This window comes from Lepisosteus oculatus, chromosome 6 (assembly GCF_040954835.1).
Source record: "Lepisosteus oculatus isolate fLepOcu1 chromosome 6, fLepOcu1.hap2, whole genome shotgun sequence".
Classification (NCBI taxonomy): Eukaryota; Metazoa; Chordata; class Actinopteri; order Semionotiformes; family Lepisosteidae; genus Lepisosteus; species Lepisosteus oculatus.
In genome coordinates, this window is record NC_090701.1 from 57,860,448 (window position 1) to 57,879,891 (window position 19,444).

At 44.1% G+C, this 19,444-nt stretch overlaps 1 protein-coding gene across 2 annotated transcripts in view; it reads right to left on the minus strand.

The window, feature by feature from the left end:
• Positions 1–16,463, minus strand: part of npc1 (Niemann-Pick disease, type C1) — a 30,195-nt gene extending 13,732 nt beyond the window's left edge. For both annotated transcript variants that reach the window (XM_015353636.2, XM_015353637.2), the window contains exons 1-11: positions 15,727–16,463; positions 8,174–8,302; positions 7,472–7,578; positions 6,465–6,640; positions 4,639–4,806; positions 4,107–4,356; positions 3,543–3,625; positions 1,830–2,200; positions 1,132–1,358; positions 456–556; positions 123–225 (exon numbers count right to left, since the gene is read on the minus strand). In XM_015353636.2, the coding sequence (XP_015209122.1) occupies positions 123–225; positions 456–556; positions 1,132–1,358; positions 1,830–2,200; positions 3,543–3,625; positions 4,107–4,356; positions 4,639–4,806; positions 6,465–6,640; positions 7,472–7,578; positions 8,174–8,302; positions 15,727–15,804 (1,793 nt within the window). In that variant the 5' untranslated portion in view covers positions 15,805–16,463. The remainder of the gene's footprint in view (positions 1–122; positions 226–455; positions 557–1,131; positions 1,359–1,829; positions 2,201–3,542; positions 3,626–4,106; positions 4,357–4,638; positions 4,807–6,464; positions 6,641–7,471; positions 7,579–8,173; positions 8,303–15,726) is intronic.
• Positions 16,464–19,444: the final 2,981 nt, after the last annotated feature.

A 19,444-nucleotide genomic window follows, 5' to 3' on the forward strand; every position in this document is an offset into this window, starting at 1 on the left:
AATGGGCCCTGATGACCTCTTATTGTTTGTCACCTTTCTTACGTTGTAAGTACATGTTTTGGAGCACCGCCTATCTATCCGACATCATCCCTGGAAACACAGGGGTCTCCTTGAATGCTTACTTTTCCTCCCACGCCAAGGCCTTGTTCAGCTTCTCCGTGTCGTTGTGGTAGTTGTTCACGGGAAAGGTGATCACAAGGGCCGTGGCATTGTTGTAATTGGTAGCTGTGGAAGCCAAATGGGATTACTCACTTCAAGTCAAGTATTTAAAGGAACATACAGATAAAGAGCAAAAGTACTCAAACTACAAAATTGCCTGTACTGCTACAACAAGCCTACGACACAGAGACCCTTCAATGTGACAAAAACATTAATGAAAGTGGTTTTAGTGGTGCTTTGAACACAAGGGCCCCAGTCAGTATCGGCATGTGGTCTCCATGTGAACTCGGTCTCACCATCATAGCCTCCGAGCACCAGCCAGGGGAAGACGGGCCCCCCGAAGGTCCCCAGGCAGGGGTCATGGAGCATGCTGGTGTCGTTCAGAGATGCCGGAGCGCTGAAAATGGGAAATACACTCAGTGAGCCTGAAGCAAAATGAAAGCCAACAGCTCTGACTACCCCGACACTCACTTCCTTCAGAGGTGGAAATCCACAAGGCGGAAACACCACACCAATCTAACAACTCGCTCATTTCAGAAAGAGTTTTCTTCACCAGTGCAAAGGTTTTCAACTAGGAGAAGCAAACAGGTTCCTGCTAATTGCCAATCTGATGCAGTGACTAGAAGACAAGCCGCCCTCTAGGCTAATTACAAATCACACCAGCTGACACCTAAACCGGTATAATTTCCCCTTCCTTAGCAGTTATTAATGAAAACGACAACTTCTTCCATACAGGTATACCGACAGCACAAAGACGCATCACCCAGCTATAGAAATTTATAGTGAGCATAACCGCCCCAACAAGAAATAAAAGAGGTAGTTTATGTTATTCAAGGAAATCAGATTCGCTAGGCTAAAAATTATTTTTAACAGTGACACTGGAGACTGTGATCTTCATGGCCAGAGAAATGTTTTTAGCGCAAATTAACAGCAGGTAACTCGGGGACAACTGTAATTCTGGGGTGAACTCACTTGACGCAGTACAGGAAGTGGGTGTGGTAATCTGCGTAGGTGAAGAACTCGTCTCCAGCTCTGTGCTCGAGCACGGCGTGGCTGTTCTGGAAGTAGTTCAGCACACTCAGAATTGTGCAGTTGTTATTGTAGGGGGCGAGAGGTGCCAAACAGATGTCTTTCAGCATCACCGTCTCGTTCTTGTACGAGGCCTTAATATTCTCAATGTTATCCTGAAGATCCAGCACCTACAGCACAAAGTGAATGACAAAAAAGAACTTGATCAGGTCTCGATCAGTTAACGTCCAACAGACAAAAAGTCTTAAGAAAACTATAGTCATCTCCATGTTCTTGAAACATAATTCTTTCTAATAATAATACTCATCCCCTGTAGATAACAGACAGCATTTCTCATGCTACGTTTTCCCCCGTAGCAAAAGTGACAAATAATTCTTTATTTTTCAAATCTTGGCTTTAGCTCAGAGAATATAAAATGAAAAGACATCCTTAATTCACAGACAAATAACTGAAGTGTACACCTAGTTTTTCTTCAGAAGGACAAGAAGGTAACTCAAAAAAGGGTGTTCCATACCAAATCAGGAATTAGTAAAGACAAGACAACAATTTTATATTCTTGCAGAGCTTCCCACTTTTCTAATGTAAGCCCAGTCAGACATGAAGCCCACTCGTTGCCCCTGAGCTATGCCCTCCTGGCCCACCTGGTGCAGGACGTCCTTGTCCAGTGGCGCCCCGAATGGCACGTCCGGGCCCCCGAAGTAAGGGCTGTAGATGGAGCTGGAGTTCAGCGTGGTGGTGATGATGAGCTGCTCGGTGCGGAAGAAGGGGCCGAAGTGGGAATCGAAGTACTCCTTCTCCCTGCGCGCCTGGCTGTCCGGGGCGGACCACAGCTCCACGGGGTCGGTGGTGATCCTCATGTACACCAGGCCGGAGGAGCAGGCAGCGATGAAGACCACGCTGACCAGCAGCACGGTCAGGGGGTAGCGCACGCACAGGGAGCCCCAGGCCGAGAAGAGACCGCGCAGGCCCCTCTCGAACCGCTCCCCGACTGTCTCGCAGCAAGACGCCTCCTCTGCCGAAAAGAGTCAGGGTCACGCCTCTGAGCGCCAACAGCAGAGCAGCGGAAAGCCTCTTGAGGAGGCGTCGGAGGGTCCCGGGCCCCCCAGCAGACTGACTGCTGAAGGCGCCTTCTCCGAGCGCAAGCGTGGTCAGAGTACTGTCCAGCTGCGGTCAGAGCTGCCCAAGTCGACAAACATACTGGTCTGGTGCTGCCAGGTGGGCGGTTTCTTGGCGAAACCTCCTGTGCTTCATGGTGGAGCCCGGAACTTGTCAAGAGATTAACGGGTTTTGGGTGCCCAAGACGAGCACAGGAATCAATCGTTCTGAGCCGAGACTAACCATTCCAGACTAAAAAAAATATCATGCTGAAGAGAGAAAACTTCTATTACATCAGTTTAATTTCTCCATTGTCTCTCAAGAGTACTGTTCGTTCACCTCTATCTCAGTTTAATTACCAAAGATTCAAAGATGAATTTCAATTACCCAAAAAGCTACAGAAACAAGGTAGCAATACCTACTTTTGGAAACACTGGTTGTAAAAACTTAAAACGGAGAACACTGCATTTCGTTACAATGAACGCTGGCAGAAAGCATCTCCACTTCCCATTGAGAAGATCAGTTTAAATACTTCTGTGACTTAACCATCTCGCTAGAAGCTGCTCTTCAAGAGGGCACTCTTGTAATCTGTAGTCAGCTTTGAAGGTAAACACGATGTGTAAATTTAACGTGGTAAAAGACTAATTTCACTCATACATAGATAAATGCAATCTAAAAATGAGCATTCAGTTCAGGATTTCAACGCTGCAGGGTGATGCATTCTGTTTTACCAGACTACTAAGCTCTGCTAACCACTGGCTTTGTTGAAAATACTGAAACTGTTCTTGAGGTATTTGTGGTTTACAGATACAGTGTTCCTGTTACAGATTAACACAAAAGCCCAGCAACTAGATGACATTTACACTCCCAGTTAAAGATCCAGATTTAAGCAGTAAAGGAGAAACAGAAAACTCAGAGGAAGTGAAAAATGACAACTAAGCCAGTGAAAACCTCTGTGCTCGAATACAAAATAAAGAACACCTGTGGCCCTGAGCCACTAACAGATATTCCTTCTTTCTCTTCCCTCTAAGACACGCTTGGCAAACACAACAAATCAGGTCAACTCCTGTCTTCAGGAGCGGTGGGTGCTGTCGTTTTTTCGAGCTTTCATCAAATTACCTTATTGTTCCAAATGATCACTGTTGTAATATTTTTACTGAAAGATTGAAGAATGACGTATATTAGGGATGTGGCACCCCAAGACCACTGTAACAGATGGCTGCCTTTAGCAACACAATTGGCACAGAAAGTCTTCCCACCTTGTTGATCACTGCTTCTGTTTATGGAGTGAATATTGTTGCTGTCCAGTATTGGCCCATATTCAGACAGGATCCTCTGTTTTCTGTAAGAAACATTGCAAGAATAGACAGGAAAATATTGTCAGGCATTAATTTCTTTTTTAGTACTGGTACAAGCTTGTTTTTTCTTCTGAACAATTTGCCTCATCTAATTCTTTCACCACTGGACCAAAAGATTAGAGGCCAAGGTGCCTCTAATCTTACTTCTTCTACTTCTTACTAATCTTCTTAATCTACTTCTTACTGAAAGGGAACTGCCTGCTTACCAACAATTTCTACACTGTTATTCCAAAACCACGACACCTGTTTCAAAACCTCTGTAAAGCTTTAAGGCAACATTTCGTCTTGCAGTCTCTATTCAGAGTGATAAAAAGTGAGCTGTAGGACAGACAGGACAGGAAGAGCTCCAAAACCGAGTATTTCAATTTCAGGACATTTCCTGCTGAACTAAGGGCCCAGCTTGAAGTTCAGGTTTTAATTCTCTGGAGGGCTGCCTAAAACGGCACAGGAGTGCCACACCCTCACCTGTAGCACCAGGCTCCCAGAACACCTCCGATGAAGAGCAAGAGGAAGGCCACGTAGGATATCCACATGATGACGGCCATGGCGTCGAGGCCCAGGAGAGTCCAAGGCGGGGGCAGCGGAGGGGGCTGAGGCTTGGGCCCACAGACCAGTGAGCAGTCCTGGCACGAGCAGGGCCCCGATCCGTCGTCCAGGGACTCGTTGCAGCCTTTGGTAGCGTTGTTCATGGGCACCTTGCCTCCCACGGGCACATCTGCAAGCAAGCACCTCGATAGCCTCACGCTCACGCCTTGTTCTGTCCTGAGGTGACCAAAGCTCAGCCCAATTCCTTTAGAGAAGGGGGAAAGCTACCCATGCCTGCTGTCGAAGCCAGCGCCCCCACGTCTTTCAAGGAACCAGAACCAGAGCCGGCCCCTGGCAGGGAAAAGAGCTATAGGCAGAATGGCCAGCGGGCAGCGCCAACTGTCCGACAGCGTTTATACACTGCTTGGGCTGAAAGTGGCTGTTTTTATCATAATGTCATTTCAGCTCTTACCTGTAAATATAGGCACAATGGAGAAGGGAGTCTGGCCGTTGTTTACGTTGAACATATACTGGATCCAGTTTGTGGCATTGCAGTCCTTGACATCCTTCCCACAGAGTAACCCCAGTGCTTTCTCATTGCTAGAAGGAGCCTCTACATCTTTGCAGGCGTTGTACATAGCTGGAACAGAGACGAGGACAAAGAACTCAGCTCTGCTGTCGCAGCTCACAGGTCAAACACTTTCATTTACGACAGAGAGAGAATCAGTCAGAGTGCGTGTGAAAGCTGAGATTTCTTATAGACTCCTGATACTTTTACAGAGAAAAACATTTCAGAGGACAACGCTCCTCACACAAAAACAGCTACATTTGATCCTTTGGGCACAAACATGACACATGATGTTTTTTTTTTTTATTTTGAACGGTATTTGAAATTTCCTGCTCATCATTACTTTGAAATTAGTGCAGTAATAACGGTTCTTATTATAAATTATTATTGCAACACGACATACAGTACATGGCAGATACCTCTGACTCTATGATGTCTTTCACTTGATTCAAGGACTTCCTCATCTCACAAAGCCAGTAAGGAAGGCAAAATATAATAAAGAAATGTCTGTCTTCATAAAAGAAACGCATATTCTGGAAATAAAATGCCACTATACTTCTATGTTCTCTTCAGTATGATAACTTTATAGTACTGTGTCCTGTGTACTTGTATTAAGTTAATTAACTTTTTTATTTTAAAAGTTAAAGGGACTCATACAAGCATACATGTAAAGACCAATTTATATTCAAGGTTAATATTAAACTTATTCATGTTAAATGTTATTTTATCACTCAAATATATCCTTTAACATGGATTTCAGGATTCTTAACAGGATATTGACAATTAGCCTCTTATCAAATGGATTTCAACAAATAGTGTTCTTCCACTATAATTCAAAAACTTCTAATTTCTGCAGCTGAAGCTGCTTCGTAAGGTAAATTGATAGTTTAACTAGCCATCATGTGTACAAATACTGTATTCTACTTTCTTCCCATTAACAAAGGAAAATGACTGTGAACTCATGCAAAGCAGAGACAGAATCTCTCCCTGTGTCCTCCAAGTGCTCCAACAAATACACACTATTCAGCCAAGAGGACATGTGTTCATGTCATTATGTCTGACTAACAGAAAAATAAATAAAATAAATTTCTTTCTTAGCCAAAAACAACAGCAGTGTGTAGAGTGTTGTTTACTAATTCGAATGGCCCACTAGATGTCAACAGTAGTGCACTAAGAACCCACAATCTCCTATATAATCATCTCCTGGGAGCAGATATTGCTGCTCTACTTCAAATTTGCTTTTACCAGATCTTTGAAATACTTCTTCTGGTCTCCATCTGACTGCACCTATTTATTTTAACATTTTACTATAGTTCATAGAATTAAAAAAAAATGCTATAAATGGCAGTTACGCTGCGTTTTCACTTCAAAGTCTCCTCAACTGTAAACCACAGAGGCACATAAGTAATAACATACACATAATAATATGTTCTAAAACATAATTACCACCTGGCGTTCACTGGGATACTGACTACACTTTGCTTGGCATTCATATAAGACTGTTTTTGTTAGTGATTTTTTTCCTTATAGGAAAAACAAACTTTCCTGTTCCTTCATACTTAACCGACACCTTGTCAAAGCTACAGCTCTGAAAGTGCTCCTAGTGAACCCTTAAACCTTCCGCACAACCTGAATTTCCTGACAGTGCAACACAAGCACCCCTGCCAGTCACTCCACCTCAAACCAGACAAGTGTTTGTCCAGAGCTTCCCACGTCTGAGGCGGCCTCACCATTTACAAAGGTCTCGCCGATGTAGTACTGCACTTCCACAACGTTCGTCTTGTTCTCCTGCGTCACTGGGTCCACGTACGGGGAGAAGGAGGTGGCGCTGAGGAAGTCGCTCTGCCGGGGACTGCAGGTCAGCTCGCAGAACAGATTCATCAGGTTGACGAAACAAGAGGGGCACCTGACGGCAGAGAACAGGCGCCGATCCTCACTTCAACGTCAGAACAGATCTTAAGAAGACACCCTCTCCTTCCGGCTCATATGTTAAAAGTATGAACACGACAAGAAGGAACCTTTCTCTTGGCAAGTATTTACTTGCAATATGGTAATGCTTCAGCCTGCAAATGCTTCTTAGTGTCAATATCAACTGTTTGGAACAGCTGGCAGAGTGAACACAAGGAGAATCCTCCTGTGAAATGTTGAGAATTACAAAAATGTACAAACTTTATTAACATTTAAAATTTAAAGCACTAAAGGTAACTACATAACTATGCTTTTTCCGTCACAAAGAAATTGAACTAGCTCATTCAAAATAAGCAATTTAAAAATGACAGATATGTATTAGCACAAGGAGGAATTCATATTATCAGTACTCCTATTATATGTGCAAAATTCAAAACCCTTAAAAATAAGTCTTTTAATGAAAACTCTCCAGTCCTGAAGTTCAAATATTTACAGAACTTACATCCATTGAGATTCATCTAAGAAAACAACCATACTTCTAATACTTTAAAACGCTATGTCTATATAGTAAAAGCAAACTCAGACTAAAAAGCCAAACACTTTGTTCAAAGCTTGAAACAGTAACAGGAATGTTTTGCTTCCCCAAAAATGCATTTATTTGGATGAGCTGCATCGTTGAAAAGAAATGGGCTTTGTAACATCCTGAAACCGAAAGAATAAATCTGTATCCATCCAATATTTCCAATCTAAAAATAATACATTTCAGTTTTCGCAAGGCCTCTCAGCTCTGTGCTGGCCGGCCGACGAGAGCGAGGCCGAAAGGACGTACCGGGACAGGAACTGGAGAGGGAGCTGCAGGTTCCCCTTGAGGGTCTGGAGCTGCTGCATATCACAGCACAGGCTAACGTTGCCGTAGTCATACCCTGGGCACAGCTCCTGCGAGAGAGGGCAGGGGGTCAGAGCAAGCTGTGAAGCAGCTGTGAAGGCAGAAGATGACTGCACGATTCAACAATACACCACAGAATTAAGTTTAAGAAAACTGATTCATATCGCGCTGGCAGAGAAGTCCAGTTGTAGAGAAATCGAACTAAGACCAGCATGCTTTTCAAGATTTACACACGCATTGAAGCCACCGTAAAAAAAGCACCAAATAGCACAATGGAGATAATGGAGTTTCTAAATCATGACTGCCTGACGTGCTCGACAGTAAAGCAAACACACAGGTGTACTCATACAGTCCTTACTAAAGTCTGGGGCTTCTCACTTCTTAACCATTTCCAATAGCCTCTCTGATGTAATACTGCTCCTCTGCAACATGAGTCTTGTTTGACTTGGTTTGCATGGATACTCTGTGCTTCAGAATCCGTGGTGGAAAACACATTCCTTGCAGCCACTCCACCTGTTCTTCAAACAGTTAACTGAGAGCACCTCCCTTTTACTGCATCTCTGTGGTCCACCATTTGCACAACTGTTACCAATGATGTTTTTACAGTACGAGCTCCTCTGCGCTTCTTCCAGCGCCTTTACTTACCACCACCAGGTCGTACCCCTCATGGGGCAATGGCTGAGGGGGTCCTGTGTAGTTGCAGTTATACCTCTTGCCCTCTCTGTCTGGCACATCCTGGCACTCTCCATACCACACACAGTGCTGGGCCTGGACCTGGAGGCAGATAGCGGCGCAGAGTTAGGGCTGCGATTTCAAACAAGGACTTCACCCGTTCTTGCGCCTTGGTTAGAAAAGAGGGGTAAAGTAAACTTCAAGGTGTCATGCTCCCTGCACAAGGAAAACAAAAACCTCAACTCTTATCAAAGTGTCATTGGCGAGCAGGGCTGGGCAATATACCAAATGTTCACCGATACCGACGTTAAGAATCTCTCACTGACCTAATTTTGCTTATGTCGGTATGCTCGGTAAGCTTTCCCCACTGTGTGCTTTCATGAGCGGTCCCCTTAAAAAACTACAACACCCAGTCGTCATATCCAGTCAGATGCTTCTGCCTCGTCCACCCTTCGTTCTTCATTCCAAACACAGAGAAGCGTGCCGGGTGCCAGACAACACGAGCACTCATGCTGAACCCCAGTCAAGCAGGGACGACGTGAGTACAAATGAAGACGAACTGGTATCTAAAAAAGATGCAGTATCGATCGTTTGGTCATATTTTGGCTTCGGCAAACAGGATACTGAACAAAGAGAAGTAAGATGTAAACTCTGTAGGAAAACCGTTTCTGCACCCAAATGTAGCACGAGCAATGTGTTTCATCACTTGAAACACAACCATGTCGTGGAATACGAAGAGTGCATGGCCAGAAAAAGAGAGACACTGACAAGTGCACTAGTGGCCGAAGTGATTCACCCAAACAGCTGTCTCTAACACAAGCATTTACTAATGCCACTCAATATGCAAAGGATTCACGCAGCTGGAATGAGATAATTAACGCCATTACATATTACATAGCGAAGGACATGGTCCACAGCTACAGTGGAACATAGTGGTTTCAAAAGACTCGTTTAAACCCTTGACAAGAGATACCCGATTTATAAGATGCGAGACACTTAGATTTAGCATGCATTTGATAAATATTCAAAGTTCTATATATTCAAATAAATTTTCATTGTGCAATATGTTAAAATTTTCAAGAAATGTTCATTAAAAGTTATTCTGTTTGTGTTTCCATGAATTATGTCCTTAAATTATTTGTAAGACATGGAGATAAGATGAGGTGTGTGCAGCTTTAATAGTTTTGCATATTTAAAACATGATCTTAATCATATAATTTCAAGGGTTTCAAAAAAATAGTTAATTTATCATTATTTAGATAAATGTATTAACTTATCTTGATATTGATGTGAGGTCATATCTCCCAGCCCTACTGGAGAGATTTTCAAGGACACCTGTTTGTGTGTGAGAACAATGGGGACTGTTGTGCAATGATTTCTCAAGCTCATAGGAAAATCAGCCAAAAGCACAAGTAAACATGTAGCGCAAACATGAGCTGTTCTTGTGGTTGACTGTTCCCCGTGTGGGAGCTAAAGGAGAACTTGCAATCTGAACTTTACAAACACAAAGGAATTTAAAACAACGCCAGTATATCAGTATTGTTTAAGATGCACCCACAATGGCCTTCATCAAGCTGCACTCTTGCACAACTTGAAAAGACCAACTTGACAGCACGCAACTTTAAACAGGCTCGTGAAGCCTGAAAAACCTGTTAACCTCCCTGACCAACCTAACTAAACGCATGGGTCCGAGCCCCAGTCTTGTCCCCGTGCACAGTGCTTAGGCTCACATCGTTACCCTGCAGATCTAACCTGCCACCATGTTCGGAACAAGGGCCGGCGCTGAGAGCGTTAAGTTCACCACACCTTTAAAGCACTGAGGCACTAACAGTTATGATGAAATTTACGATCTATCAAATATGGGGTCTGATAAAAAAAAATCAGAGCATGTGAAGGTCAGGAGGATCGGTCAATATATCGGACCACATCAGTGACCTAAAGCCACCCTGAAGTATTCCGCGATGTACTGCTCCAATGCCAAAGGTGTTTTTACAGTCTTGGAAGTGAAGGGGCCTAATAATATCTTTCACCTGCTTTCTTTAGAGTGACCCCAGAGACACCCTGAAGACTCCTGTTCTGGATCTTGTGCTTTTGCTTTAGATTTTTACCATGTGACAATCAAGCTCTTTAAACTGTAAATCACAGTATGGTCGGTCACCAGAGATCTCAGCCACTAAACAGGGTTCCCTGGGAAAAAAAGTGCTTTTTTATGATACCCTCTTAGGACCTTTAACGTTTTAAAATAAAAACTATTTTAACATTCCTGTTTAACTGGGGTATTTGTTTTGTTTTCTTTCCCGTGACACCCCCAGATCCATTTCCAGCATTGTGGAGGTATTGCAGCATTTGAAAACAATCATTCTGGGTCTTTCAGTTTCCTTGCACCTCCCCTCAATGGTGAACCTCCAGTTTCCAGACTGGGAATTGTTCTCCTGGGTCGTGCCGATAAAAAGAACACCCCTCTGCAGTCATGATGACCTCATTAATTCTTGGACAAAGGTGACCAGGGGTTGAAAAGTGAAGTCCGTAAATCTGTGCAGCATGCGACGAGTCAGATGACACTTGCAGCTTGCACTTCCTATGAATTCTGCCCTTTATGCTGACAGATCACGTTCAGCCTCTTGAATGCCATTAAATCACAAGTATGTCAAAACAGTTATTTGGCTTCCTGCAGACTGAATGCTAAAACTGAATTCTACACCGTCAGAATTCAAGGACTACCACAGTTTTGTTTTGGGATTTATATTACGTGAAACTAAAATGGTAAATACATTGACATACGTCAAGAAGAGGGAAGCCTAAAAAAGCCCTAAATCATAATGTATCCATATGGAAAGAAAGAGATGTTGGATGAAATCACCCTGCTGGAACTCTATTTGACTTTTTGGAAATAGAAGTATTTCTATTTGATGATCTGAAGGTTGAATCCTAAATGCTAGACAAGGCCAATTGCCTTTTCTTGACTAATGTAGCACAGAAGCCAAACACATAGAGCTGAAACAAGTTGGCGTTACTGATGAATAACTGTGGACAGCAAACACTGGTGTTTCCTCCATTCCTGTCCTGCTGGACCTCAGTGATGCCTTTGATACTGCTGATCGAACACCTTGCTGAAGAGATTACAAAGGGTTGCTGGTATGAGTGGAAGTGCTTTGTCACCGTTTAAATCTTATATAATTCATAGAACACAATGTGCTCAAATAGAGCACTGCTCTTCTGTGGCAAACCTGGTCTCAGTTGGAATCCCACAGGGCTCTCTTCTTGGTATACAGTATATGCATATATGTTAGCACTGGATCTGAGGCTTTATAGTTATCGTGGCAGTTTTCATGTTTGCACAAAACCAGTTATTAATAAAGCACTACCTTGTTGTTCTGCCTAAATGAAAAAAAAATGGATGCAACCTTCTTTTTTACCTTTGAGTTCTGACTAAACCGAAGTTACGCTGACTAACTCATGACCTACAAAACCCGTTTAAACTTTAGTTTGACGATCAATAACGTTGATATCAGTCCAGACACTCAGGTCAGGAACCTCTGTGTCATGTTCGATTCCAAGGACTCATGATGTCGTGAAGGCGGCCTGCTTCACATTTAAAGCACAGCCAGTGCCCCCACATGGCTCTCCCAGTCTGGAGAAAAGCTACTGCCTGCAGTCTCTCTCCCAGGCTTGACTGTACAGTAAAGCACTGCGGGCTTGCTGGCGTCTCTACACATGCTCTAGGCAAGTTACAATACTTTAGGAGTTCAGCTGCATGGGTCTGAATACTCACATCACTCCGTTTTAGCTTTCTCGCGCTGGATTCCAATGGATTTCAAGATAAATGTAAAGCACTGCTGCTCATCTGCAAGGACTGGAATGGCTTGGGTAACGCCTACATCAGCAAACTATTATCATCCCGTAGACCCCCACATTGTCTGCACTGTGGACTTTGGATTTCTTTCAGTTCCCAAAACAAGGCTCTGCATCCTGGGAGACAGTGCTCCTGTCCTGTTGCTTCAGGATGTGGATTGATCTCTTAGCCCAAATTAACTACTGACTGGTGATGATGTGTCACAAAACTCAGTCAACAGAGATCCCATGACACCGTACAGAAGTGCAGCGGAGTTAACTCCACTGATACTCATTGCTTACACTTGTATAGTGCTTTTCTGGACACTCCACTCGAAGCGCTTGGATAAATCCCCTGGATTTATACAGCACCCCTGGTGCAGTTGGGGTGAAGGGCCTTGCTCAGGGGCCCAATGGAGTAGGATTCCTCTGCCAGCTGTGGGATTTGAACTGGCAACCTTCCAGCCACAGAGCCACCACTCCGCCAATTAAAGGGCCAATTAAGTGTAGGGTGTAAAACTACAATATATGTGAAGAATTTTAGCTAATACTGAAAGATGTACTGTATACAGTAGACGGGGGTTTACCACGTGTGCTGTAGTTACTTTCAATACATCAAACTGTTGAATTATTTAATGAACATGGAAGAGGAACTGAATTCCTTCACATGAACTCTCACTAAGGATTAAAGTTAACATATAAAATGGAGAAGTTATCCTCTGAATGCCACAAGCCACAACAAAAAAGTCATTAGTAACACTGGGAATAATAACAGGTCAATCGAAATCATTCACATTTGAAGATGCACTGTTTTTTAACGGAACTCTGCTGCCTCTTCCTTGACACGCGTCTGATCTTTTGACAGAAAATTCTGTATTACACACACACAGTGGATTGGAATCTGCAAGATATGCAAAAAAGACCACTTTACTGCCACACCTGAAAACTCAAGTCTCTCAATTCACAGAGCTTAAAACATCTTTGGCACAGATACACAGCACTTGGTGCCTCTCGTTGTCCCTCAATACCCAGGTGTTTCTATCACTACCTGTAGGTCATTCAAAATACATATACAGTAGGCACCTTCTCCTTCAAATTGCCAAAATTGCTTATTTTTCAACAGATTTGTCCATCTCCGCCATGAGCTACCTCAAGCTGCTGAGATAGCAGATACACTAGACACAGGCCTAAGTAAATTCATTATGTTGATAAGCACTTGACATCAACATGAGGTTTACTGTGAAAAGCAGTGACCTGAAGGCACCCTGAAATATTTTGCAACATACTTCTCTAGGACAGTACAAGTTTCAGACTTGTGTAAAACCCAATCTAACAGCTTGTGAGGAATGTGTCTGTAATATTCCACAGGTTAAATCATCACTGGTGCCCAATCAACTCGCTCATTAATGAAGCGACTTAGTCCTGGTGCAACTCTCAAAGTCTAAAGCATACTTTCTCTTTTTCTAAAAATATAAACGCAAAACCAAGATGTTTCTTCTGAACCTCAGTATAAACAACCCTGAACCTTATCCTAATAATATCTGAAAAGACACAATGCTCCAGAAGAAATCAGATGTTTAGACACGACTAGGCTCCGGAGAAGTCTTGTTGTAGTTGCTATTTAAGCAGCATTCAGGGATATAGGGTTACACGGTTTCGGTTCACTGACAGGAATAACCTATGACAGACTTCAGTACTGCTGAAAATCACTAGCATTTCTTCAAATTAATCCCCCAAATTAGTTGGTTTAGCTAGCATCTCTGTCCAGGTATTTTTCGGGTATTTTCCATGACACTGCAGTTGTGTATAACAGCCTTGCTGTCGTTCAAGCAATAAGCAAACCAACCAGTTGTTTTTTTTCAGTCTTATAAGACTCATGTGTGCCTTTTCCTGCAAATATTGGTGTTCAGCAGAGAAAAGAGCATTTCAGGTTCACCTTGGTTTTAAATGAGCAGCGGTAAAGCCCACGTCTATACTTCTGTTGACTAGAAATGTGACTGTCACGCAAGGGTAAGGGTACAGTGAGAAGGAAGGATTCTTTTTTAATGTAGTCCCCTTCCTCTCCTCTCTTCAGTGAACATCTTTGCATTGTTTCCATAATAAAAGTCTTGCTTCTCTAGAATGATAATTAGAGAAAGAGAACACAAAGGCAGCAGTTATTCTGTTTCATGTTTTTAGACAAAGCCTCCATTCTACTTTGAGGCCCTGCAAGAAAAACAAACATTATTTTTATGCCAGTACCCCCGCTCCAAAAATAAGGGTCCATTGTATTTAACCAATCCACATTGTATTTTCTATTGTAATAGCAGCTTTGTCCTCAAAATGCCAAAACCATTATTTCAGCATTTCTCTCTAAAACTCATTACTCTTGTTTGATGTAGGAGGACTATTACACAGGCCAATATCGCATTTCCAGATCACACCAGCAACACAAACGTATGTTTCTACACACTTTGGTTAGGAAGATGTGCTTTTTATACGGAGTCGTTGAAGAGGGCGGCTCGATTTTAAATTCAAAACCAGTATATCTTAAAGAACATTATCTGTGGAACTTATTGGTTACGAAGGGAGGTACATTTTATCTGTAAAGAAGCAGGCGAAAGTCTTGAATCTCTCAGCTTCATTACCGTTACTCTTGAAATGTACTGTGTTAAATACGGCCTCGACTATTTTTGACGCCTCTTTACCACGGAGGTTACCACGCAACGTGCTGATTCAGTCTACCAAACAACGACGAATGGATATCGGAACAATTCAAGACAGGAGCAATTATGTCTTTTTCCCCCACAGTTTTCAGGGGATTTGCAGAAGGCCTTGGAGGTAGAGGATACCCACAGCTGCTTTTACGACGACACACATGCACACATTTCACAGCGCGATGGGTTTCCGCCTTAACAACAAGTTTCCAGAGCCGCTACAAGTTAACTCAACATTTTTAACAGAGCCTCTATCCGGCATGTGTCATGAGCTAGCCCTCGCCTCATCCAGTGCAGCTGTTTAATTCATTAAACAACGTTCTTGGAACACAATAAAATATATCCATATTAAATAAATATATAAAATGTATTTACGTAATAAAAAAAACTGAATCCCACAAGCACCAGAACTCCCTTTCATTAATTGAACATATGAGCTGTTTAAATTGATCAACAATCGGCTAGGGCTCATTATTCTTACAATACGAGTTAGTACTAAATAGCATTAATGAATACGTAATAGCAGGGTGGCCTAGCCAAGGACTAATCGGATCTCAAGCCTGGTCGTGTTGTGTGAGCCACACGGTACCTCAGACCCACACTGAGACGTGTGGGCGCTCGCCAGTACACGTCTCCCGGCGCCTGGAAAGCGGCACCGTGTGCGTGAGGTGGCTCTGACAGTTTGAGCGAGTATCATCTCCGCTGTTGCCAGTTTAGTCACTCGCTCACATGATGTGACAGAGCAAGCAAGCTATTCTCTTTTCCCATTTTGCAACAAGCAGATGACTGTCAACACGGTGACTTGGACCCTCGCACAAGACAGGACGGGAGTTGTTTCCTTTCTTCGAAGGTAAAAATCCAGCGCATATCGTCAGAAAGCAATGCACAGCGGAATCCCCAACCCCAACCCCAACCCCCAAACCCCAAACCCCAAACCCGAATTAATGATTTCCTCTGTGCGATGACCGGACTGGGGAGTAAACAACGAGACGGACTTACCCAGTGGGAGAATGCCCCTATGAAAATGATGCAGAGAGGCACCCAGGCCACTCGGTTTCCCCTCTGTGTCCAGCCCATCCCTGCTAGAGAAACTGCCTCGCAGAAACGAGCTCTGTTTGATGTGTTTTTCGGGAGAAACCCTCTCGGCAGGGACCGGCCGGCTGCGTGTCCTCGGATCCGCTTCCTGGCGTGGAGTGAGCCCGGCCCCGCCGCCCCTCCTCTCTGCCCCGGTGACTCAGCCGGCCCGGCCCCGCCGCCGCCCCCCCTCCTCTCTGCCCCGGTGACACGCAGGCGGTGCTTAGCAGCCGACAACTTTTTTCTTACTTTCCCCGTATTTTATTTATTTTAAATAAATCCGAGAGCTCTTAACTAACGAACCCGCCCCCCGAGAACTCCAGAGCTGCTTCCTCTCAGCGGACAGCCCGACGGCGGCCAATGGCGAGCCGGGCAGGTTATTCATCAGCGCTGCCGACGCCTCTGCCGCCGAGTGACGGACGTGCCAGTAGCCAATGACCGGCAGCTAACAATGTGAAGCACCTGCTGTGTGCAGAAGACAGCAGACTGGTAGCCTGGAGAACCACACGCCGCCGGGGCTTGAATTTCTGGGCGTTTCGGTGTGTGCTTTCGGCTGAGTCGGGCTTGGGGGCGATGCACGGGCACTGGCCTTCTAATTTCACCGTGCCGCTATGTGTGTGTACAGGGGAGGGGGTGCTTGCAGGGTTTATTTTCCCTTACAGTGCCAGGGAGCCGCTGGTAAGGGGAGACTACCCTCTCCCTTCCGGGGGGGCGGACTACCAACCGCCGCTCTGGTCGCCAGGGTCACGAGCATGACGCGCCGTGAACGCCGGCGGCGATGACGTCGGATGGCGCGATGGGAGGGGCGGGGGGCGTGGCGTGGCGTGGCGTACAGCGTCACAGCCGCGGTTGGAGTGTGCCGTCCCTCGCCGCCCGGGTGGGGCTACGAGGAGGGGTGACGTCATGAAAAGTGGTTCGTCGGGTGAACGTAGGAGAGTGAACTACACATTATTAATAATAATTGCTTACACTTATATAGCGCTTTTCTGGACACTCCACTCAAAGCGCTTTACAGGTAATGGGGATCCCCTTCACCACCACCAATGTGCAGCTCCACCTGAGAAAAAGGTAGATTTTTCTACCTTTTTTTCAAAGGGAAAACCTCGATCAAAGTTATAAATCATATGGACAAAGCATTCTTTTTCTTATCATTTTCTTAATACTCTCTGTCTTGTTAAAGTTATTTTTGGGCTAATTGTTATTGTTTGGGCAATATAGTAATTTATCCGTTATGACAACAAACAAATTATTTAACTGCTCCAGGGGTGCCGTATAAATGGCTGACCCTATGCTCTGACCCCAAGCTTCTCTCCCTGTCTGCGTGTCTCATGGAGAGCAAGCTGGGGTCTGTGGAAAGACAAATTCCTAATGCAAGAAATTGTATATGGCCAATAAAGTGATCTTAATTTATCTTATTAATCTTGTCGCTTGGATGTAGTTCAGTTGGCTATTCCTTTATGTTTGTATTGGAGAATTTATGGAGTGAGGTCTTGTATGTGTTTAGCCCAGGAGTATTGCCTGCTGGACTGTCTTCAAGTCTTTTTTTATCGTCTGTCTTACACTGACACCTTGGGGATGAATAAAGTATTTTGAATTTCATTTAGTTTTTTGTCTTGTTGGAAGGTTAAATCTACGTTCTTTTTCATCACTCTTGAGAAAAGAATCCTCGATATTTTTTCTGTCATTTTTAAAAAATCAATGTATATATTTTATTTTCAAATTTGCCGTTTAATCTGCCTCCACCGGTGGCACGGGGGCTAAGTGTTTCGTGAGACGGTCCCCCTTGGTCACTGCAACGTCGTCTCAATAAGTTTGATCAGGTATTTTAATTTGGTGATACACCTTAACTTTAAGTCCGATCAAATTTGCCTTATTCGTAATAATCGTAAATGTACTCTGTTCAACGTTTAAAGAGTCGGTAAAACCCATGTACAGGACACGTTTATGCAGTTTCACATCAAGAATAGCATATTCCTTTAAATTATTATTTTTTATCCAACAAGAGGAGCTTAACGATATTGTTCTGTTGTTAAGGCTAATGCTACTTTGCACGGGACATTATTATTGCATATATAAAGCAAGATATTAAAATCGTACGCAATGTTGTTGACAAATAAGCTATTGCGTTTAAACGCAATAATTTCCTCGTATAAACTAGATTTTCTTTCTCCTTGGCTAATAAGCTCCCGTCTGATCTCGCAGACTCGTCAGGGGTCTGTGAATCCGGCCCGCAGCTCTGACCGAAAGCGTGGCCCACCAGCCAGCACCTAGCCTCACTAGGAGATCACAGCGCGAATGTCCCTGGCGAGGCGAACTCTGGACGAACCGGGATAAACGGGTCTGAGTTCCAGGGGACATGTTTTTCAGGAATGCGTGTTTGCGGAAGTTTCCAATTTGATTGTGATTATTGTCAGGGAAAAGGCTGTGTGTGGAAACCAATTGCGTGATGCAGTACATACTACGGTTTGCACGGTGCAATAACACCTTGTGACAGGACTGATACAGGGCATCAGAGAGTAGAATTCCTTCTTTGGGTGGTTTGGGTGTTTATTCAAAATGTCCAGCAATGGAATGACTTTTACTCGTCTACAATGGAAAAAACAGATAAATGTGCAACATAATGTATGGCTGCAGTGCGGTACTACACGATATCTCTGAGTGCCCGCGAAGCATATATACAGAAAAATACTGACCTCTGGTGGGGGGTTTGTAACTTACACCGCTGCTACTGCTAGCTGAAGAAGTAAATGGTGCTTTTTGAAAGCAGATCATCTTTAGTAACATCAGTCAAAGCACAGTACATTTTGTTTCCCAAGGTTAACGTTTCAAGACGTTTGGAAGCTCATATTTTCACGAGCATTTGTAATTGCATAAACTATTCTATTTCACACAGCATTTTTTTAGCAGTACTTTTCTATGAGTGCAGAAATCAAATGTAAAATAAATATTTGGGACTGCAACGAAACCCGGAACTAAATAGAAGCTTCTGAAGGTTTCCTGTTTCCCTGGGGAATAGAAGGCGGTAACACACAGCTGACATTCATGTACAGTAGTACCATGTGTTGTCAGGGTTAAGCTCCCCAAAGCCTGCAGGCAAATGCTCTCTTAGCTCCAAAAGTTGGCGGGGTGACTATAAAAGAGTCCACCAAAAAAGCCATACCCACCACTTTCCACAGTAGTGCCCATTGTTGAGAAATTCAAGGCTTGTGGCAGGCCTGTCAGATAGTGGATAACCTGCCGCCACGTGTGTGAGATGAGTGGTAAAGAACAGGCATTCAAAGTCGGCTCCATGCATGTAGCGCTCGTGGCCAAATTGCAAGGGAGAAGCAACTAGTGCGGGTGACCCACAAAAAGAGGACACTGACTTGCCACACGTCGGAATGGCAGTAGGAAAACCCAGGAAGCTGAGGTTTTTGCACATGTTCATGAGTGTTATAGTTGGCCTGTACAAGGAGAGAACGCATGGCCCCTCTGAAACAGGGCGAGAGCTTGCGTGGTTATTTTGCGCCTCCGGGCACCAGGGCCCCTGGGGGGATCAGGGAAATCACAAACTCCATCCACCCAAGTAGTACCAGGCAATGGCCAGCACCTTCTGGACAAAGCCCTGGTCCTGTCCTGTCCTCAAGCTTATCTGGACATCCGA